This window comes from Talpa occidentalis, unplaced genomic scaffold, assembly GCF_014898055.3.
Source record: "Talpa occidentalis isolate TD23 unplaced genomic scaffold, MPIMG_talOcc4v2.1 talOcc4.4, whole genome shotgun sequence".
Lineage (NCBI taxonomy): Eukaryota > Metazoa > Chordata > Mammalia > Eulipotyphla > Talpidae > Talpa > Talpa occidentalis.
The window spans coordinates 121,972,733-121,997,071 of NW_023604295.1; the positions used below are offsets into that span (position 1 = coordinate 121,972,733).

At 40.0% G+C, this 24,339-nt stretch overlaps 1 protein-coding gene across 5 annotated transcripts in view; it reads left to right on the forward strand.

The window, feature by feature from the left end:
- Positions 1 to 24,339, forward strand: part of VEPH1 (ventricular zone expressed PH domain containing 1) — a 176,495-nt gene that overhangs the window by 7,697 nt on the left and 144,459 nt on the right. For 3 of the 5 annotated variants that reach the window (XM_037526225.1, XM_037526227.1, XM_037526224.1), the window contains exons 2-4: positions 223 to 511; positions 8,662 to 8,877; positions 20,570 to 20,744. In XM_037526225.1, the coding sequence (XP_037382122.1) occupies positions 374 to 511; positions 8,662 to 8,877; positions 20,570 to 20,744 (529 nt within the window). In that variant the 5' untranslated portion in view covers positions 223 to 373. Of the gene's footprint in view, positions 1 to 222; positions 512 to 8,661; positions 8,878 to 12,361; positions 12,420 to 20,569; positions 20,745 to 24,339 lie in introns of those variants that run through there. The other 2 variants (XM_037526226.1, XM_054700980.1) reach the window with 2 other exon arrangements.

A 24,339-nucleotide genomic window follows, 5' to 3' on the forward strand; every position in this document is an offset into this window, starting at 1 on the left:
GGCAAGTAAGTTGCTTGTTGAAGTTCAGATTAAATTCTGGAGAAATCTAATAACTTCTGACAGGTCATTTTGAGACAGCACTAAGGAAAGACGTCATGTGATCCTCAAACAAGACCGGTCCTCTAGACCCATTTCCAAATGCCTGTTCTCTCTGCTGGGCACCAAGTTTATATTCTGAGCTCCTGCCTTCTACTCAGGACCATATTGTGTCATCTCTTGTAGAGGGTGTCAGGGAAGACTTCTGGAGAAAAATGACCTTTCAAGGAAGACGCCCCACACCTCCTGCTGCATGCTTCTGCCCTGCTGAACGCTGATAGCGGAAAGGCATGGCCTTGGGCCTCTAGAAAGCAGACTGATTCTCAACCGCCTCATCATGCATCAGCTTTTCAGACTAGTTTTGGGACAAAAAGATCTTTCACGAGCCGGTGACCTCTTCTCCTTAGATGATTCTGAGATTGAAGACAGTCTGACAGAAGCTTTGGAGCAAATTAAAATCATTAGCTCATCTTCTGTAAGTAAACTAGTTCTCAAACTACCCACCTGAAATGACCTGTTCTCTATCAAATCTGTAGGGGGAAGGATCTCTAAAGGGGGAAGAGGTAGGACCACTTTTATCAGTCTCTCTAGACTCTGCTCTGTAGTTTATGTGGTATCTAAGAAAAAGCACCAGAAAAGTCATTGACTTGGGAGGGAAACTTTTGTCCATCCCTAGAATTCTAGAAATTGCAGACCTGAGTGGGAGTCCCACAAAAGGCTTCTCTAAGGGATGTTTCTTCATCCTTGAAATGACATGAAAAAGAGAGGGAGCAAATCCAGGGAAAAGCAGACTTGCCAAGTAGTACAATAGCATCAGTAAACAAGGCAGGTGTGCAGTGGGGACTGAATAATGAAAGAAGGCAGGATGATGTCTCCTGCCTTGAAGGTAACATGAGACAAGGACAGGAATCACACTGCTGCCAGAACTGACAGTTGCCCAGGACTTGATAACCCTGATTCTGTTTGCTTCTATATTGTCTGGCTGTCTTTTTTTTTTTTCTTTAAATCTCTCCCTTGATCCTTTTTCTACCATCCGTGCTTTATCCATGTCACCCACTATTAGCCCCCAGTCTGACAGACACATTTAAAGTCTCTGTCAACTTTCTTATTCCTCTGCTTATCCTCAATGTCATGATTGCATACACTGAAAGCACTTCCCAAAGCAGGTGGATGGGAAATGCCCAGCCTGCTTCACTCTGGGCCTTCTTGGTCTTCTTTGAATTCTTCACAAGACTGGTCCCATTTCAGAGGCCAGGGCCACCCAGCATGCTCTCATGCCCTCCCAGATCAACAGCATTTGCCAACACTTGGCACAAACACCAACCAGGCAGAGGAAAGAGATAGAACTCGAGGCATAAAATACTGAATTAGCAAATGTGTACATATTTCACTGATAACAGCTTTCTTCCATGTTGTAACGAAGAGATGTATAATTGGCATACCAGCACCCAGCCTGCTTCCTCCTCAAGCTGTCAGCTTGTTCTCATGCCAACTGCCATTAACATGCCAGTGCCCCCAGTGACCAGTGAAGTCACTTCCTAAACACTCTTCTTTTCTCAGGCAATGTCTCTGCCAGCAATTGTATGTCCACTTTATCCCCCAGAATATCAATCAGCTAAGTCTGATTCAAAACACAAAATATTCCTGGGCCATTTCTACTTTCTGTGTAGGATGGGTGTGCTATTTCAGCAGCCCTTTCCATCACACTTCAGTGGAAATAAATTCGCTGAATATGTCACTGATTTTCATCTAATCTAATGGAATATATAGTGTATGGAATATATATATATATATATATATAACTAACATATATAAAACATGGATATTCCTCCACAGATATGTAAAGACTTTTTCCACTAGAGGTCACTAGTGTCAGTGAATTGTTTTGTTTCCTTCATCAATTGCTTGTCTCACAGATGTCAAATTTAGAATTTTAGGACTGCTGAGTTCTGTTGTGTGTCCCCACTTTTAACCACTAAAGGTTGTCATCAGGAGCACTGCCCCTCCTGTGAGCCTCCAAGTAGCATCTCACCAGACTAGCAGATCCAGAGAGCAAGGACTTCTGTTTTTCATCTGCAAGCTTCTATCACATGTCACTCCTTCCATTAGTCCAGCTGTAAGGGGCATGGAGCAGATGGGTGGCAGAATGAAAAGAATGTTTTTAGAGGACCAATAGGATCAATCCAATTTTTAAATTTGCCACTCAATCCCAGTTATATATGTGTGTGTGGAATTCCTCTCTCTTTCCATTCCTTTAAAAGCCAGTTCAAGTTTCATTATTACTGAAATGATTCTTGTTCTTAGAGATTAATTCTTTCTAAAAAGATAGAATTGCCCTTCTGCATTACATTCTGTTCTTGTGGCTAGATGCAATCTTGTTCTTTGTATTTTCTATCCATGTTCTTTGTCCTGTTCTTTGCCCCAGCAATAAAATGAGACTGACCTCTGTTTCTACAAGAAAAACTTTAAAGGTATGAAGATAGGTATCAGGTCTTATCTCTGCTCCTCTCCTAGACAAGCATCCAAGAGCCCTTATAGTTTCCCATGAGAAAGAGGGGACTATGATAAGGAAAGATCAGTTTACCTCCCATTTCAAGTCTCAGTCTCAGGTCTGGAAACTTGATGTCATAATCTGACCAATGTCATAAAACCGATGTCATCCAAATGCAAAATCTAGAAGTATAAACTAGAATGTATAAGTCAGAATGCTGACAGAATCTAGAAATACTGACACATTTACCAAACTGGTAAATTTCATATAACAACCACATCATAGAAATAGTAGGCAAAAGAGCCAATTAAGAATGCCTGCAAAAAGATTGAATACCTAGATATACAAAAAAAACCTACATGGAGAAATGTGCATGCTCTAGACTAAAATCTTTCTGAGGGACACAAAATGGTCTTGAAAAATAGAAAGGCATGTAATTGCTGTTCTTGCCTAGGAAACTCAGCATCACATATATATCAGCATTACCTATGTTAATCAAAATATTTTAATAAAAGCACCATCAGAATTCTCTTTTGAAACTAGACAAGCTGATCCCATAGTCCTGTAGTGTAGTGGTGTGATACTATTAGCAGTAGTTGTAGCAGCAGTAATAGTAAAAGCAATCAGGAAAAACATCTAAAGCAGAAGAATAACTAATAAAAGGAGACTGACCTACAGATACTAAAAAATTTCCATTTCTAGGAATTTGTTCTAAAAACAGAAGGGCCAAAAATGCCCCTTGACACATGAAATAATTTGCATAAGAGGTTTTTTGTTGCAGCATTTTTTGTAATTCCAAAGGTTGGAAACTCCCTAAATGTTCAGAAGGGGCATTAATTATATTATGGTGCATCCTTATAGTGGATACTGCCATAAAAGTGAATGAGAAAACTCAATATGTTAGTATGAAAATGTCTCTAAGATTCAATGTGAAGTTTATAAAAACAAGGGGCAGACTTGTATGTCTGTTATGATGCCATTGTATGTAAAGTGAGGAAGGGAATTGTGTATGTGCACCTGTGTGTATGTGTGTATCATGTATGTCTACATATATGTACATATATTTGCTTGACTATGTTTGAACAATTTTTGGAAATACACAAGAAAGTAATTACTTTGTGGAAAACAAATGAACAAGGGGAGAGGAAAACTTTTTAATTTATTTCCTATTTTTAAAATGGAATTTTAAATTAAGATTGATTCATTGATTCCAAAAGATTTTGAAAATTTAATACCCCCCAAAAATGTCTTTCTTTGAGGACTGTCTATTCAACTAAAACCAATGAACATTTGCTGAATAGCTACTATGCACACAAATTCTATAAGCAATGTGGTACACCATTACCTCCTTTTCTTTAGTCCAGAGAGTCCAGAGAAAAAGGATTATGTCGATCATATTAACCATCTTAGCCTTTACAACTGGAATGCAGACTTCCTTCTATCTATAGCATTGGTTCTCTATTCTAACTACCTTTATGTTTATCTTTGTTACATAAAAATAACCAGTAAGATGTGACTTTGGATTTGAAATGATGCCATTATAAGTAACTACAGTTTACAAGGGCAGTGTCTGAAGATGATGTTCACCCAAAAGTGTTCTGTATTACTTTTCTTCTCTAAGAATTGTTCTGGCTTTTCCCTTGCTGCAGAGATTTTTGAGAAGCTGGCATCATTTTTTTTTCTTGGTCTTTCATGTTCTACTTTTTCTCTACAACTTTGCTCCAGAAGATCCTAATTGCTGCATCATAGTACTTTGTTCTGGCACTAGTAATAAATATGAGGCATTAAAAGACATAATATACTCACCAACAAAGGAAGAAATGAAAAGAAAATGCATTAAAAGTCTCCACATTCTCCAAATGCAGAGATAGATTAATATCTTGGAATTTCATTCTATACCATGATGAAATACTTGACATCCATTAACTGACTAAGAAAAAAATGCTTGGTTATCTCCCAAGTGCTGAGAAGGTATTTAAAAAAATTAAAACAAATATATGAACTTGAAAATAGGAAGAAAGGGATATATCCTATATGATTTAAAACATTTGCAGTACTTTCTTGATTTTGAACATAAAATTTTATATAAAAATAAGAATTAAAACCAAGAACTGAATCAGCATTCTTACTCTTCTCACTTTTATGTGAAATAACAGGAAATTCTAACAGATAAATCATGACATACACACATACACACACAATTATATATACACATACATATGGTATAGATACAATACAAAAATCTTTCTAGAAAACTCAAGAGAATGATGTAAAAATTGTCATAGTTAAGAAGCATTGAGTGGAACTCCCCTGGTGGCGCAGCGGTTGAGCGCTGGGCTGCGAAGCTGCCCTGAGCCTCTGCAGCACCGGTTCCATCCCGGCTGCCGGCGAGGGTCCTACATGGCATGGCAGACCTCTCCTGCCGGGCCCGCTGCTCCCCTCAGCAGTGTATTTCATCAGTCTGCTTATTCTGTTCCCCGCTCTGGCTCTGGTGAATTCTCTCACCCTCCCGTGCTTCTGACTGTACCCAGTGGTTGTATATATAAATAAATAAATCTAAAAAAAAAAAAAAGAAGAAGCATTGAGCTACACACCTGAGAACAAAATAAACACAAAATAGCTGTAAATTGATTAATTAGCAATAGCTAATTTAAAGCACCAGTGAATTAAAAAACAGGGTTTTTTTTAACAGCAATACCAAAGACATAAAATACACTGGGAAAACCTTTAAAATTTTGTGCAGTTAATTTGATTTTAAAAAATGGCAAAAATAGCACTATAAAAGAGTTGAAAAATAGAACAGGCAAAACAGAAAAGACAGCCTGGGAATAGAGCCTGACGTATAAAACCATTACTGGAAATGAATTGTTTTATAAAAATGATACAAAAATTAGTATAGTTATTCAGAAGAAAATATACCCCTCTCTTACCTCCATAAGTACCAGACAGATTTAAAAGCTAAAGTGAATGGTTTTAAAAAAATAATTTCTGGGCCTCCCTGGTGGTGCAAGGGGTTAAGACACAGCCTATGAAGCTGTCCACAGCCACTGCAACAGAAGTTCGATCCCCAGCTGGCCAGGGAGCAAAACACATGGCACAGCAGACCTCTCCTGACTCGTCCACTACTCCCCTCAGTCGTGTACTTTGGTCAGTCTGCCTGTTCTGTTCCCCACTCTGTCTCTGGTGAATCCTCTCACCCCCCAAACCTCTGGCTTATACCCCAGTTCTTGTATGCATAAATAAATAAATCTTTAAAAAAAATTCTAAAATACTAAAGGTAAATGTTTTGTCTAAAAACTTTAAACTTGAAAAAGTACAGGTAAGTTTCTATTGACTTTGAATAAGGAAAATTTGAGATTAAAAAAAAAAATCTGTTATGGCACACAGACCTCTCCGTTGCACCCACTGCTCTCCTCAGCAGTGCATTTCATCAGTTTGCATGTTCTGTTCCCTGCTCTGGCTCTGGTGAATTCTCTCACCCTCCCGCGCTTCTGACTGTACCCAGTGCTTCTATAAATAAATATATCTTTAGAAAAAAATCTGTTAAAGGAATCACAGAGAAAGAAGTGAGTGTATAGCAATGGCTATTGACATGTGCTTCAAGAACCTCTGAAATTCATGAGATGTTGATGAGCATGCTTTGCTGGGGGAGGGGTCTGGGGTGAGAAGCCAACTTTGCACTACAAACTCTTATTTTGGAGGGCATCTTTTGAATTTTTGCACAATGTCCATAAATTGCCCTTTCAAAAAAATTATTTAACAACTTAAATATCCAATTAAAATAAGGAAAAATAATGAAATCCCAAAAGATCTATAGACTTGGCCATCTAAAAACATGTCTATAAATAGCATCAAAAAGCAGTAATAATATGAAACATGAATACATATTTGGGAACAGCATGTCAAATTTTGACTTTATATCTTTTTTATATATTTTACATCATAGTTCATTTCTGTACAGTGTATGCTTGTATGCTTTCTCCTTTTAGGTATAATCCCCATAAAATTTGTACCACCAATTCACCTGTGAACCATCATCATAGTCCCTTGTGCTCTTCTCTCCCCTATTTTTTTTTTAAGATTTATTTTTATTTATTTATACAAGCACTGGGTACAGTCAGAAGCGCGGGAGGGTGAGAGAATTCACCAGAGCCAGAGCACCTTCTCTCCCCTATTTTGATCCCTCTTTCTCTCCCTCCCTTACAGAATGTTTCTGATTTATGGTTGTCTGCAATTTTTTTTTTTGGTTATTGTTTTTTTTTCTTGATCCCTTATTTGGTTCCCCTATATTCCTCCTTTAAGAGAAATCATCCGATATTTTTCTCTTTCCTTCTGATTTACTTCACTGAGCATAATCCTTTCTAGCTCCATCCAAGTTGCTGTGAATGGCATGAGTTTATCTTTTTTGATTGCTGAATAGTATTCCATTGCATTTATATATACCACATCTTCTTGATTCAGTCATCTATTTTGGGGCATTTATGTTGTTTCCATTTCTTACCTGTTGTAAATAGTGTTGCAATAAACATAGGAGTGCAGGTGTCCTTATGAATTAATGTTTTTATGCCCTTTGGGTAGATTTCTAGGAGTGGAATAATTGTTAATAAAAAAGTCTTTAGAGCAAAGAAGGACCAAGAAAACAAACAAACATAAAGTCCTCTAAGGAGGGCCTCCCCTGATGGCGCAGCGGTTGAGAACTGGGTTGCGAAGCTGCCTGCAGCCTCTGCAGCACCAGTTCAATCCCCGGCTGCTCCCCGGACACCTGAGGAGGGTCCTGCATGGCGTGCAGACCTCTCCTGCTGCCCGCTGCTCCCCTCAGCAGTGTACTGCAGTCCTTCTGCCTGCTCTGCTCCCCACTCTGGCTCTGGTGAATTCTCTGACCCTCCTGCACTTCTGACTGTATCCAGTGCTTGTATAAATAAATAAATAAATGAATGAATAAATAAATAAATAAATAAATAAATAAATAAATAAATAAATAAATAAATAAATCTTTAAAAAAAAGTCATCTAAGGAATAATAGATATAAGACTCAATTGTTAATTCCCAAAAGAAGATATATAGTTAGTCAATAAACGCATGAAAATATTCAACCTTATTTCTGATCAAAGAAATCCAAGAAAAATAGTAATAAGATACCATTTTTTATTGATCAAATTAGCAAAAATAAAAAATACTCTGTTTTTGTAAAAGTTCAATGGTGAGCCATGGTTTCACCCAATTGATGGTTGTATAAATCAGTAGGCCTTTCTAGAATATAGTTTGGCAGCATGTATCCTGAGCCTTGGGAGTGTTCCTGTTCTTTGTCTCAGCAATTTCTACTTCGGAGAATCTAGGCTATAAATAATTACAGTGTGGAGAGGGCTTCATGCATAAGAGGTCACTGCAGCATTAGTTGTAATAGTAAAAATAAAAAAGGATGGACAGACTAGACTCTGCAGCTGGACAGAAAAGCCCCCTCAATTCCTGTCTCATGGTGAGCACAAGGTGGAGTGAGGCCTCCAACACTTCTCTAATCTAGGTTTCCTTCAGTTTGTCATGTAGCATTCACAAGTCAGAACAACTTTCCAATTAGGGTAATGTCCTTTTTCCCCAGTCAGATGTTTGGAGGGTTCGCATTCTGTCTCTCAAAGATGATTAGGTGATAGAGGGAGAATTCAGCTAAAGGAGTGGAGGGAAATGTGGTTGAGGAAAGACAAAATGGGTTTGGTACTTGAATTATAATGTGGGGTTCTATTGTATACAGAAGGAGAGTAGAAGCTTATGAGAGGAAATCATAAAACTGAGAAGGCAGAGGAAAAAGTAAACCCCATCCTGTAATGGACTTAGAAACTGAAGTACCCTGAAGATTAAACCCACTTTTAAGTGAATAATTAAGCTCTTTTGAACTCTCCCTGCTAGCTCTGTGTCAGGTACAGCAGAGCCCTGCTCCATTTTAGCACGTTTGCATACCTGCCTTGACCAACAACATTCTGATCTCCAAGGAAGAAGCCAGTATTGTATTTTATTGTACAGCCTCATTCCACGGCACCCAGTGTAGCACACCCATTTGCTAAACGATGGAGTTAGTATATTGTTGTTCCTTTGAAGGAGAACTTTCCAGAGTATTAACATGATTTTTTTTTTCCATATAGGATTACCAAACCAATAACAATGACCAGGCAGTGGTTGAAATCTGTATTACAAGAATCACAACTGCCATCAGAGAGACAGAATCTATTGAAAAGCACGCGAACGCCCTGGTGGAGCTCTGGGATTCCTGCCTGGAACACAACCTCAGAGCCTCTGGGAGAGAGGAAGACACTCCCCATGCAAAAATCGCATCTGATATCATGAGTTGCATTTTACAGGTATGTCATGCTCAGCTTCGTGCTATTTGATATAGGTTTGGCAGCTCAGGTAAACACATGGTGTTAATGTTTCTGTAGCATTTAGATATTGTAAAAAGACACCACAAACCATTAATAGCCAAGCTGGACATGTTGGTAATTAAAAAACTGAGAAGGGTCTTTCAAGCCCCATTGAATGAAATGCACACTGTGAGTAATCCAAAGTAATACCTCAGCCAGTTCTAATCTATTTGGAGAGATAAGATACACACATATTAAAAATAACACAATGTGTGCCAAGATCTAAATGAGGAATACTGGAAAATTCCAAAAGGGAGACTATTTTCAGCCAGGGAGAGCAAAGAGGGAGTGGAATCTGAACTTGGGGGTGCTGTGCTTGGACTGTGTGGAGACAAGTAATGAAATTCTTTAAGTGTGTTTCTATAGTTACTGTAAGTTTTTGTGTTAATATTTGCCTGTTCTGGCCATGTTTAAATTCCTTCCTCTGGCTTAAACATAAATTTGGAATTTCATCTCAGCCATGAACCAATTATGTAAGATTGAAATGTTGGGCAAATCACTAAACTTCCTAATCCACAGTTTCCTCCCTGTAAAACCCAGATGAAATAACATTGTCTACAACAAATTTTACCAATCAGTAAATGCTGAGATGTTGACAGGTATTCCTCACCTCTGGTCAAATTAGGAAACACTGAATTCAGTTTTTCTCTTTTGAGTTGTCATAAGGTTTGAGAGCATATTTAAAAGTCTGGAAAGTTCTACAGCAAAGAAAGCTGGTTAACTTTTTTCATACAGCATTTTCCAATCTGATTTGGCCATGGAATTTCCTTTCCCTTTCCATCCCCAACACAACATTTACAAACCCCTCTGAGATGTGCTTCCATGGACCCCAGTTCAGGAAATTCTCATCACGTGTGGCAGCAAATATTGGCTTCCTTCCTTCTTTGATTTTTCTCCCAGTTGCCTATGCTTAACTGCAGCATATTCCATTTTATCTGCTCAGTCCAGGGACCTGCCAGCTGAAAGTCTCTACATACACCACCACACTCTTTTTCCTTTGCCCCCAGGCTTAGGGAGAGGAGAGGAGAGGAAAGATGGGAGATTGAAGCTATTTGGATATAACAGACTTAATACATCGGTTTTTCACTGTTTATCTTGAATGTGCTAGTGACATACCGGAGACACACAGATAATTCCATTACAAAGTGCCACTCAGACACATACTCACAAATCATCTGACTCTTCCGCTCCCCCTTGTGATTTCAAAACCATTGGCTAGGACCTCCGTGGTGGTGCAGGGATTAACATCTCAATGCTATCAAGCTTTTGCCAGCCACTTGCAACATGAGTTCGAACCCGGCCAGGGAGCTAACCCACATATGATTCAGAAGACCGCTCTTGTCTCGCCCATGCTCCCCTCAGCAATGAATCTCACTACATCCACCTGTTATGCTCCCCACTCTGGTGAATCCTCTCACCCCCTGCACCTCTGGACTATACCCTAGCTCTCATATGCATAAATAAATAAAAATAAATCTTTTTTAAAAAACAAAACCATTTGCTAGACTCCAGAGAGGTGGAAGCCCTTTATGTAACTTACAGTTTTCCAGTAGCCATATTAAAATGAAATGCAAAGAAACATGAAATTGATTTTTATATTATATTTTAACTTAACCAAATATAGATAACACATCATTATGAACGTGTTTAATTAACATGAAAATTAATGAGATTTTATTGTGTGTTTTTAAATATCGATTGAAGTAACACTATTTAGGGTTCAGGTATACAACACTGGAACTTGACATCTGCGTAGACCACACTGTGTGTACCCCTGAAAGTCTAGTTTCCATCCTGCATCACATAATTGACCCCTTACCCCAACTTACCCACCTTCCTTCCCCCTTCCCTTTGGTAACCACTATTTCTTTATTGTAATTTAAGAGTTTGTTTTGTTTTGTTTGTTCATTTGTTTTATTTATCTTCCACACAAGCAAAATCCTATAGTATCTCTCTGACTTATTTCACTTTATATTATATTCTCAAGATTTCATCTCTTTATATAGCTGAGTGGTATTCTTTCTTAATATATACATAGCTTCTTTGTTTATACATAGCTTCTTTATCATTCATCTATGGATGGACATTTAGGTTGTTTCCAAATCTTGACTATTGACAATAGTGCTTCATTGATCACAGATTGCATATATCTCTTCAAATTAGCATTTTTGCATTCCTCAGACAAATACCCAATAATTGAATCATATGATATTTCTATTCGTTACATATTTGGGATATTAACCCCTTACTCGATGTATGATTTTTAAATATCCTTCCATTCAGTGAGTTACCTTTCCATTTGATGGTTTCATTTGCTGTGCAGAAAAATGTGTAGTTTGACATTGTCCTCTTAGTTCATGTTTGCTTTTATTTCCCTTGCTGTTGCCCCAAAGATGTCTCTAGGCTGACTCTGTTTCCACTCTCAGCATGGCTGTGTGCATCCCAGCTGGTGACCCAGGGATGGTGGACGCGGTTACCGCGCTCAGGTGTTAGCTGCATAGGTGGGGCGGGAGGAGATGGGGAGGGCTTTAGCCACTGCCATGCATGTGCAGGGGGTGGCCTATTTTTTTGTACAGAGCCCCACTGCTACCACCCATCCTCGGGATCCTGGGCCTGAACCTTGGCTGTCAGTGCAGCTGGGAGCAGAGGTGCCATTGCAGCGGGAAGAGGCAAGGGCAGCTATAGTCACACACTCTCAGTTTTACTCTCTGAGTGCTGGCCCATATGGCCTGCCTCACCTCTACTACCTTGAGATTCACTGGGTTGGAGGTGTGGGCATCTATGTCTGGCCTCCCCTCACTGGGGCCTTTGGTCAGGCTAATGGCTGGGCTGTCTCTGCTTCTCTTGACTCTACTGCCTCCATGAGATCCAGTCCAGTCAACTTCATTAACACCAATGTGTGGATCTCTGGTATCCTTGTATGATGATCCATAGTTGATGTATTACTTGTAGATTAAAGGGCAGAAATAGAGCAAACACTTTAGGCCACCACGATGCTGACTTCACTCACCAAAAATTGAGATGTTTTACTTTTTATTTATACTGAGTCTTATATATATATCCAGTGTGCTTTAACTCATCTTACTTTGGAGTAGTCACATTTTAGATGCTTGGCATTCTCATGTAAGTAGAAACTCCTGTGTTAACATAGTTCTAGAGAGCCAGGAAATGTTTTAAATAGAAATGTTCATGAGCAATGAACAAAGTTGGGGTGAAAGGATATTCCAAGTGATAGGCAGAAAGGATGTCCTGAGCAAACTACATACAGGCTTTATGGACTCCACCCCCATGACACTGGGAACTACAAATCCCATGATCACCAAAGGGAAGGTTGCGAGGACCTGAGGGTGGAGTTAAGCAACTAGGTTCTCTGTTTGGGTATTTTAACGGGCCATGTGGCCGGGGGTCGCTGGCTTGGCCACGAGGTATGCTAGGTTTTTGCCAGCACAGCGGGTCATTGGGATTCCAGGTCAGAGGAACAGGTAGGACGCATTTACGAACTTATCTCCCTCTTTTTCTCCCTGAGTTATTCATTTCCCATTTCCCCTTCCCTTGTAAATCAACCTTTTGTGTGTGTCTGCAGCTTAGCATTAATAAGTCCCCTCTAAGCGCACAGGTGAGGACCCACAGTCAGGCAACCCCATTTTATATCGGGCTTTGCCCTATAACAAAAGCAGACACAACCACTTGTACAAAAGTCTGTATTTGTGAAATTAGACCAAAGACCAAAGTCATAGAATTATAAGCAGATGCCCTTCCAAATGCCCAAGATTCTAACATAAAGGGAAGTTTCCATCTGGGTTTATGTCTCCCACTACAGCTGAAGTGGATGGGGAGAATCAAATGCATCTGAGAAATAAAAATGCTAAGTTTACTGCTGATCAGTGACTCAATGTAAGTGAGTTTGTAAGTTTACTGAGAAAAGCGTCCCTAGAACAAGCCTTGATATTTGGGAAAGGGACAGAAAAAAAGGCCTACAGGACGGGCCTCTTGGTTAAGAGAGACAAGCAAGTTACAGAGTAGGTGACTCCAGTCCGTAGGGCAATGTGGACACAGTGTCCATGGTCTGCCCTCTGAGAAGGCAGAGATACCATAATGGAAGGCAGGAAGCCCTAATGGCAAATTTGCCCTTCAGCAAAATGCAGCAATTTGTCCAGACCACCCCTGGGGGCATGTCCCCAGAAAGTCAGACCCAAGAACCAAAGGCAAAGCTATGGTCACAAATTTGGTGTTTGGCTTTCATTAAATTTTAAGGGGAACTTTTTGGCTTGTAGTAAATATTAAAAAGATGATTTTAGCCTACATATAATTTAGGTTCTTGTGGGAACCATGTAGAAATTCAGATGACTCAGTTATTGTTATTTTTCAGTAAAATAAAATAGTAGATCATCTTTTTATTTTCAGTGAAATGAAATAGTAGATCATCTTTTAAATCAACAACTTGGCATATTTATCTTAAACCAAAAAAAAAATTCATTCCCTCCCTACCCCTTTTCCAATATAAACAGTCCTGGCATCACACTATTTAATTGAACTGGGGCCTTACTGGTTCCCACACCTGGTCATTTTACTTGATACTTTTTTTCTGGCCTACTCACTGCTGTTTCAAGTCAAATAAGTTTACACACACACACACACACCTTTTGTTATTTTTTTTTTTCACCTTGATTTCCTTTTTCAATCAATACTCAAAAACCTTTTCAGTTAACCATTTCTATTTCTCTTACTGAATAAGGACATCCTCTTAAGGATAATAAACCATATCTTTTCTTGATCCTTACATTTATGAGCTTGCTATATGTACCTTAAGGAAACATTCATAAAACCGAATTCACCTTCTACTTTTTCAAAATAGTCAGTACAAGTGTTTATACCCTTTGGCTTTATTGCCTTAAATAATACACTTCTACAACCTGCCCCTTATCCTTAGACCAACCTTTCAATCTTTAACCTATAAAACCAAGGATGAACAAGATCATTTCTCAGATCACCTTCCAGTCTGAAATTCTCTCTTCCTCAGGAGATGCTAAGAGGTAAAATAGCATAGCTTTAAAGCTTAATGGCCTTAGAATAAAATATTCTTGGTCTTATGTATATGAAAGATTGGCAAGTTATTTTATCTTCTTAAGCCTCGGTTCTACCATCTGTCAAACGGGGATAAGAATGCTTACTCCTCATGAAAAACATCTTCTTTTTGATAAAGGCACTTTCATTTTGTGGTCTAGCCACCATCTGAAAGTACCTATTTCAAACCACAGCTTCTAACTTCCTCTGGCCAGATTTTGATGTGGAATTGGCCAATGCATATTTTTCTGCCCCCAGAAAAATTCTGAAAAGGATGAAAACCCCCACAAGACACATTACATTCTAGGATTGATCCAAACCTAGAAAGAGTTGAGCACAATTAAAATGCACTTCAAGGAGGTTGTAGTTACTGATGTAGCTAGTATGAAATTCCAGATAATTTATAGGTCAACCATTATGATATTGTGACCCAATGCCTGGTTTTATCTTCACTCTACTAGTGACAACATAGTGACAACTAGTGACAATCTGGTACAGGCCAGATGTGCAGGAGGGTGAGAGGATTCACCAGAGACAGAGCGGGGAACAAAACAGGCAGACAGACTGAAATACACTGCTGAGGGGAGCAGCAGGTGAGACAGGAGAGGTCTGCTGTGCCATGTGGGATTCTCGCTGGCCGGCCGGGATCGAACCCACACTGCAGAGGCTGCAGACAGCTTTTTAGCGCGGCACTCAACCACCTGCGCCACCAGGGAGGCCCAGTTATAGTCTCTTTTTGACCAAACTTTTGGCTGAGCTGTTGCCAAGTAAACTCTGTGATTATCTCTTCTTCCATCTTTGTTGACACTGTTGATTCCTGTATAAGGAGGTAGCCAAAGTGTGTTGCCTGAGAGAAGGTAGAAGGAATAGAAATAATCTCCAAATCTACGCTTGGGGGCCTCCCCGGTGGCACAGCGGTTGAGCGCTGGGCTGCAAAGCTGCCCACAGCCTCTGCAGCACCAGTTCGATCCCCAGCCACCAGCGAGGGTCCCACATGGCCTGGCAGACCTCTCCTTCCATGCCCGCTGCTCCCCTCAGCAGTGTATTTTGTCAGTCTGTCTGTTCTGCCTGCTCTGGCTCTGGTGAATTCTCCCACCCTCCCGCGCTTCTGACTGTACCCAGTGCTTGTATAAATAAATAAATCTTTAAAAAAAAACAAACTCAGCTTTAAAAAAAAATCTACTCTTGGAAAAGCAGAAAGTATCTTTTTTTCTCTCTCTCTTTTTTTTTTTTTTAAATACTGGCCAATCTCTCTTTTTCTCTTTTTATAGAAGGACCCACTGCCCATTTTCCTGATTCTACACTTCAATTTTATTTCTTCTTCCCCAGTTAATGTTGTATAAAGATTCAAAAATCTGCTCCTGACTTGCATTCATGCAGAGGGGCTTGTGCTATTCTGAGAGCATTGCCTTGGTAACTCTTAAATGCAGGACAGGTTATTTTGATCTAAAAGTTTATTCAATAGGCAACCCCAGCTCTACCATTTACCTGCACTGTGACCTTGGGCACCCTAATATTCCTGTGCCTTAATTTCCTTATTTGTGAAATACAAATAAAAAGAGTAGTTGTCTTATAAGTTTGATATAAGGATTATATAAATAGACTATGAATAATAGAAAATATTTAGGACACATGAGGCTCTGCATGAATATTGACTCTGGTTGGTACTATCATTATCTTCATCTGCAGAAGATTTTAAAATATCACCCAACACCTTCTAACAAGGTATTTATTTATTTATTTATTTATTTATTTATTTATTTATTTATTATGGCCATTGTTCACTGCCTGCCTCCTCTTCCCAAAATAGATTTTCTGTTTTATTCACTGACATATTTCCTAGTGCCTACAACAGTGAATGTCACATAGTAGACACTCAAAATAACATTTGTTGAATGAATCAATGAATGAACAAATAGCTCCAGAAAACCCCTCTGGGGTTCACAATAGCTTTGTTTCTCCCTGGAGTGGACCCCACTGTTTCTCAGTGTCACACAGACAGTGGTCTGAAATGGATGAAAACTAGGACACATACCCCTCACTATTCCGGAGACCAACTCCCTTACTGCCTGTCAAAAAATATCTGGGGAAGACTTAGGTGTCCATGCCATTTAGATTTTATATATAGCCCCACTGCTATTTATATATAAATAGAAGTTTTATATTTGTATTTTATATGTAAGTATCTTATATTTATAGGCAAGCATTTTATATGTAAATCCAAAATCAGTTTGATTATTTGATCCATGATGCAGGATAAATAACCATAAAATGGCTACTTTAATGAATAATATTTAATGTTTCTTGAGATTGCTTTTTTATGGCTCTTAGTTGAATCCAAGACCTGAGAGCCAAAGAGCTTTTTTAGTTGCCATCACCTCAGATAGATTATCTCTTCTACTTAGCTTTATTCCTTTTAGTTTTAAAACACTGGGAAACATTCCCAAAGTACATTTTCAAAAAGAAAATTTCCACCCAAAGCTCAAACTGGTGCTAATCTAGTTAAGAAATATAATTCCTGGCATCCATAGAACAAAGCCCTCTTGTTTTACATCTACAGCTAGATAGAACTGTCCCTGTGAGCAAGTCTTTATTTCCATGCTGCACTTCACTGAATTTGCTCCCTGGTCACTGAGTGTGTGTAAGACGATATGAGCACCAACAAGCTCACGTCTGCACTGAGCGACAAGGTCGACCACAGGCTCTGGCTTAACAGCTGCTGTTAAAGTAGTTTATTTGTACGAGTAATCATAGGATTTTCTCTGCCTGAATGCCATTAGCAGCCCTCTGATCCAAATAATCCTAGAGATAAAATAATGGCTAGGGCCTGAGATCGACTGCATTAGCAACTGCTTTTGATTCACTTGAGAGCAAAGGTCAGCAGTTGGAAGGAGAGTGTATGGGACCTGTCAAGTCCACAGAATCCATGTGTCTCTGGCTTCATGTTGGCCTCCCAGCCCTGCACGCATCCTGTTGCTGTCAGCAGTGCCAGTGGAAATGTATCTGTCTAGACAGGGTTTAGAGATTCCGAGCTTTTGGTGGCAATTCCTTGGTGTCTATATAAATTATGCTCTTTGCTTAATGTTTTACTTCTCCTGTCATTGGAAAGATTTTCAAATGACATTATGTGGGAGGAAAACAAAATTGATTGTGTTAAATTTTTGGGTGTTTTTTTTTTTTTTTTTGAATAATGACATTTTACCCTTTAAAATTATATACATTTCACTTGGAACCAAACTTCAAAGACTTCAATAGCTGCCCACCATTTTCTTCCAGAGCAGCTAAAATTACTGTGGAGGGAATATAATTGAACTGGTTAAGAAAGCCTGTTCCTTCATTGTTGGTGCAAGAATTACCCCAAGTTGAAAACATCAGTTGTTGGCAATACTGACTCCCATTGATCTTACCCTGTGCCTATCTATATTTGCAATTATCAAGGATTACTTGATTGGGACATCCTGAGGCCTACATCTGTGGTTTCTCAGCAAGTTACAGGTAAATGTGCTTGGAGACAGAGTCCTTTAATTGAAGACAAATACAAGCATGAAAAGAATTCTGTAATTGTGTTCTAGTCTCAAAACATGGGTTTTAACACAACAGAGACAAAGATATATCATCTAAAAACTAAACTAACAAAAATCTATACATAATGGAGAGATTAACTGTCTATAAAGGCAACCAAGAGATGGAATAGGTGAAACTTGGGGCATGGGGGTAGGGGTTGGGAAATATCCAGAGCTTTGATTGAAGTGACTTGAATGTAACTTCAAGGAAACAGGAATAGAATATGATTATAATGGGAAAATCAACTGGCCTTCCTAAATCCCACATGTCTGAAAGTATGTGGGAGGATGCAAAAGGAGGATGCTCAGTGTGGGGTCATTATTTTGGTGTATATATCCAGCATTGTGAGGGTGCAGAGACTGAATGTGATGGAAAGAAAGTTCCAGTCATCAGAGATGGGGATTTGACTGAAGGGCAGGAATGTTACTTTAGTCAGATTTCACCATGACCTGGATGAAACATCCCTTGGGAGCTTCTTTGTGCTGATCTGATCTTTCTGTCCATGAGTAAATATTCTGGCTCACAATGTGACTCCTGGAATTCTGATAATGTGAAAGAATTACCCCAGGTATGACCCAGGAAAACCCCTCTCTGGGGGTGAATCAATCTGCATGCCTGGTTATGGACCAGCCTTTTGAAAGGTAGCCTCAGTGGATCCAAATATCCCTTGGCTTCATCAAGCACATGCCCAGACTTGTAAAACTGAAGGGAAAGGGAACAGCCGGTCTCCAGGGAGGGCTCATTGTTCTTTACATTAGTAACAGCCGGTCCAATCCAGGACCAGCAAAACCACCATGAGGGGAGATGATCTAGATAAAGCAAAGCCTGGGGTCAGAGGTCTGGTTGAGGAACAGGGTCCTGAGAGTTAAATGAAATTAGGAACTGTCACTATAAGAAGGGATAGGACAGAGACCTTGCTAGTGGAACTGCTGTGTAAGCATGTGATTTGTTGTGGAATAGGGTCAGATTTCAAAAGGGTTGACATAATGGTGGAGAATGAAAGACATCCCAACTTTGCCTTGTATTAATCAGGATACATGCTCAGCTGCTATAACAAAGATCTAGATTTAACAGTCAGTTGAACAGCATAGAACTTTGTCTCTCATCTAATAAGTCATGGATAATCAGTTCAGAGTGCATATGGTAAGTTTTTGGTGTCACAAATCCTGACTCATGGTCTAAGATGACTGCTCCAGTCTTTGTTAGCGTGCATTCATTCCTACCAACATTAGAGGAAGAAAGGGAAAAAGAGGTCAGTCACTTCATAGTAATAATAACTTAGAAATTGGACATATTCCATCCCTTGGTCAATATGGCCCCCACATTCAATTACAAAGAAGACTGTGAAGTGTGACATTTAACTGGGTGGGTATATCTCAGTAATTTAGAAAATACATCACAAAAGGGAAAAGGGACAGGTGGCTATTGGTGGTAGTAGTTTCTGTTACATTATTCTTGTCCACCATTTTAGGTTTTCCTTTAATTTCCCAATTTGATGCAGGCAAAGCTAGATAGTGATCACTCTAACTAGATGGTAATTACGACTTATCTCTCTCTTCAAGGAGATCTCTAGTCCTGCTGTGACACAGTAAGTCCCCTGTCCCAGGCCACTAGTGCCATGTCTGCTTTGGGGTTCTTGTATCAGAGAGTATTTGATCTGGAAAAAGATACTAATAATGACATTTACAGGTGAGACCTAGAGAGGTTGACTGACAGCTCCTTGATAACACACCAGAGCAGAGATTAAAATCTCAAGGTCTGACTTTTCCATCAGATAACTTCCCACACAATAGATTCCCATGACAGCTACACAAGTGGTTTGCATTTTCTTCATTAGTTATTCAATTTGACAGAAGTATATTGAACAATTACCATAAACTCATAATTGCTGGAAGAGGGGACCATTAAAGGAGATCATCTGTGGGTGGAAAGATAAGGTATATTTTCACATGAACAGCTAGAGAAAGGTGACCACTGCTTAGTTCTGCTCTAATAATCTGAAGTGAGCTCTACAAGTGTGCTGTGCTCTGTGAAACTTTTGCTTTATAGCAAGTCTGGGGGTGAGGCTGAGAGTCAAAACAAATGATGGTAACAAAAATGTACCACTCATTTTTAAGAAAAGAGTTGCATTTTCTCAATAGTATTCCCTAACTTGGTAATTAAATGCTGATAATGCTATTCTATATTTATGTTCAATCACAAAGTAAATCCAGAAAATAATTATTTTAGAATCCAAAATTCCATTGACTTTTATTCTTACGTTAATTTTTCTTCCAAATCGAATTAACTGAAACTTTATTTTTTAAGACGTAATTAGAAAGCATCTTAGTCATCATTCCTTGGCTTATTTTCTCAAATACACAGTAAATCTGGTGAGCCATTCCTTCCATCAATAACTCCTAATCAACCTCATGATCACTCCCAAACTTCTTTGCATGGCATGCCAAACAGCCCTCTGTTACCTCTAGTCCTTTCTCTTACCCCATCCTCACCTCCCAGATGTACCACACTGCAGGGATATGAAACTATTTTCAGTTTCCCAAATGCCCAAGCTTTCTTACCTTCAATAGCTAGAGAAAGGTGACTACTTCTTACTTCTGCTCTAATGATCTGAAGTGAGCGCTCATTTTCAAGCCTTCCCATGTGCCTTTGCTTTGATTACTCCTGTCCTTCTATCATCCAGTGATCTCCTGTTCACCCATTAGATCTCTCACATCCTCTCCCCCAGGAAGCCTTTCTTGACACCCCCAGATTAGATTAGATACTTCTTTGATCCCTTAGTGCCCTGAACTTTGCGAGTCATAAGCTCCATTCACCTGGCTTTAACTGTTGCTTTTAGGTCTCCCTAAAAAGAACAGAGTTCCCCAATACAATGAAAACAGGGCAGGGCCTGTGTTTTCACAACTGTGCAGTGAACACAGCTCAATCAAAATTTTTTGAATGAATGGGTAAATGAATAAATAACAAGCCACTTATTACTTGCTGCCTTCTTCTATTTCCTCAGAATTACAACCGCCCCCCTGTGATGGCATTAGCTATCCCCATTGCAGTGAAATTCCTCCAAAGAGGCAGCAAAGAGCTCTGCAGGAATATGTCCAACTACCTGTCCCTGGCGGCAATTACCAAGGCGGAGCTCCTGGCTGATCACACGGAGGTCATAGTAAAGAGCATTTTGCAAGGTATGGTCAAAGGCTGAACCTGAGGAGTTGTTTAGAAGTATTTCCATAGAAAACAAAAGTTTGTTGTTTCATATAAAGTTGGCGCTATGAGTAGGAAATTTTAAAGATAACACATACTTTAAAAAAAGTATTTTCAGGAAATGGTTATGGTTTGTGGAAAGGGAGACCTAGAACTCGGAGATGTGTAAGCTGTGCTGCTAGTTGGCTGAACATAGGCAAGGTTACTTGAAGTGGTCAAGTCTGTGTTTCTTTGCTGAACTGAGATGAATCATTTGGACTCTAAATGAGTTGTAAGCTTCCTTCCACCTCTTTATTTGGAGAACTGGGTCTTCCATGCACCTGCTCATCTTGTCCAGCTATCTGTTCTGTACTGAGGGGAGTGTTTCCCACAACTGTTGATGGAAGATGGAAAAACCTCTTCTTCCTCTGGCTTCCCAAAGCAAGAAATTTCTGAAGAAAAGGTCGAAAAGAAAGAAAGACAAAACTTGCAAGCTGACGGACCGTAGATCTGTGGCATATAGCAGGGAGGGAGAGTGAGAGGGGTCAAAACAGGGGATGGAAGAGCATAAGGGACTGTGGTGATGGATCACAGTTGGAGTTGGATTTAATGGTTGGAGAACTGTGGGGACTACACCTGAGGGGAGAAACCAATTACTGTACAAAAATGAACAATGATTTAAGAAAATAAATGTAGAGGGAAAAATCAAGAAAAGGTTGAATAAAACACTCCAGACAACATTGTGAACATGCTCTTAGCGGGTGTGGATGGATCTGCATGCTCCCTGGGTGGCTGTGGCCGCTGGGTGGGAGCGGGAGCTCCTGTGGCTTCTGTCAACCAGACCATTTTGGGTATCCAAAGTTCCCTGATGTAGGGCCTGGAGCCACAAGGGTCCGGCTGTGGTCTTGTCTACTGGCGGCTGCAGCAGGCTGAGGGATGCACTTCCTGCTATAGCTGAAACAGCTGATGTAAGGCCCTGCAATGAAAAGCTCTAGTCATGGCCTGGGTTGTTTGGAGTCGTGGGCCAGCTGAGTGGTGTGTCTGGCACATTGATGTTTCAAGATTGTGGCTTACAAAGGAAAAAGAAAAAGAGTTTGCTTTGAGTCTCAGGCTTCTCTCCACTCTAGCAGTGGTGGCAGCTGGTGTTTATGGCCTCTGGTGGTGCCAGAGGGCTAAGTAGGATGCGTCTCCCCTCAGGTGTTTACTTTTGAACTGTGGCCCCTCAGAGGGGGAAAAAAAGTAAAAATAAGGAAAAATAGAGTCCCGTCCATTCCTGTGGAGCTGGCAGCTGGTGCTAAGGTCTGGTTTGCTGACCTGGGGGTGTCTGGGCTTCCAGACTGATGTTGGCCAGCTTTTGGGGGGACAGTTTGGGTGTCCCATAATGGCTAGGTGCCCATGGAGAATGAATGCCTCCTTTCCTTTTTTTTTACCCCTTTTGTGGGTCTTGGGCATCCTGGAGAATTTCCAGTGTCATATAGCTTGCTCAAACACCTGGATTTTGCTGAGAGCTCATTTCAATCCTTTTTTTAAGATTGTTTTACAGAGAGAGGTTGATTCCATAGAAGACTCCACTATTGAGGTTGACTCTATTCTGTCATTTTGTGGATGGACCCATGAGTATCTGGGTCCACATTTACCATCACACTCCCCCCCACACAAGCTAAAGTTGAGCACACCCCCCAAGACATGCTCCCATACCAAATATTTCTTGGAGTCCCCGGGGTGTCTTACCTGAGGTATCTAGTCCACAAGTCCTGCTGCTCTTCTTTCCAAGCTTCCAGGTACAGCATGCTATGACTGTGTCCACCTCCTTCACACTGACCCAGCAAGCTCTGGGGCTACTATCATGGAGGTTGCAGGAACAGGCTCCACTGTCCACCCTACCCTGCTGAAGGCAGTCTGTCTACCAACCCCAAAGCTGCATGAGTCACAATCCTTAGCCCTCTAATTTCATGTGACTGCCTGGCAGGATGGGGCAGATGCCTGTCTTTCTCCTTGATGTTACCCTTTGGTGGAAAGGCCCCAGAGTAGGGTTTTATGATTCCCAATGAGAAACTATGTTTCCAATATTGCAGCAAAATAGATATTTCTATTTTATCTGAAACGCTTTCTCTTACTTGGGTCAACTATCAAACCATGAATAGGGTTAGCAACAAATTACTCCTTCAGTTCTCAAAATGTCTGCATCCCTCCAAGAAGGGTTTTTTTTTCATTTTGTGAGGCATTCCCAAGAAGAGTTCTTAGCACCACCAGACCTGGATATCTGAGCAACCACCCAATGGTCTGCCAGATGCCCAGATATGTCTGAACCCCAGCTATGAGAGGGGAAGTTGATCTTTCTACCTGTCTTCCCCACTAAAGATTTGTCAATGATGTTCCTAGTCAGTATAATCTGTTTCTCAAAGTCCTTGGCTACAGAATCCAATTACTAATTTCACTCTATACTAGATATCATGCCTGCTGAAAGTCCAGAAAAACAATTAAACAATTTTTAACCACCGTGGCTGCATATTTGAAATATGTTTTATAGGACTTACAAACACTTGTACACATCATTTCAAACCATGATAGACTTCCAAGTAACTGATTTATAAATTTAAAAAAAAAAAAAGCAAATTGTCTCTTTGCAGCTGCCAGGAGCTTAGCTTATGTATTTGAGGTGTTTTGGAAATGTTGTTTTGATAACAAGAAATCTTTTGAAATGTGAAATATACTTTGTGAATTCTCTGCAAGCACTTGAAGCAAACAAATGATTTGGTTTATTTGATCTGGCACTGCGAAAATCACTGTAAAATAAATAATTTGACCTATAAAAGTTTGGGGTTATATATTTCAGAATAGCTTTAGGACTGATGTATCTATGAAACTTTGCAATTACAGGAATCCATCAAGCTTTGAGCTGCAAAACAGAAGGAATCATGCTGTCTCTAAATAATATATTCTCTGCTTTGCAAGTCTGTGTCTTAGATACCCAGCCTAAGAAACTTAGGAACCAGCACTTGACTTTTTTTCCTTACTTATAGTTTTCTCTTTAAAAAAGAGAGGAAAATCGGGCCTCCCAGGTGGCGCAGCGGTTGAGCGCTGGGTTGTGAAGCTGCCCGCGGCCTCTGTGGAGCTGGTTCGATCCCCGGCTGTTCCCCTGCCACCCGAGGAGGGTCCCACATGGCGCGCAGACCTCTCCTGCCACCCGCTGCTCCCCTCAGCAGTGTACTTCGGTCCTTCTGCCTGCTCTGCTCCCCGCTCTGGCTCTGGTGAATTTTCTCACCCTCCCGCACTTCTGACTGTACCCAGTGCATGTATAAACAAAAACAAACAAACAAACTAATAAATAAATAAAACATGCCTCTATTAAAAAAAAAATTGTGTTAAAAAAGAGAGGAAAATCTTTCAGATTTTGTTTTTCTGGACTTTTAGTAGGTGTAATATCATGTATAGAGTGAAATTAGTAATTGGATTCTGTAGACAAGGAAATTGAGAAATGGAAATTGAAAATCTAACCAGCAATAAGTGAGAACACTCCTTATTTTATAATAGATATCTACAAAATGCCTGCAACTAAAACTGTAATAATGGAGGAATACTGAATACTTCCCCTTA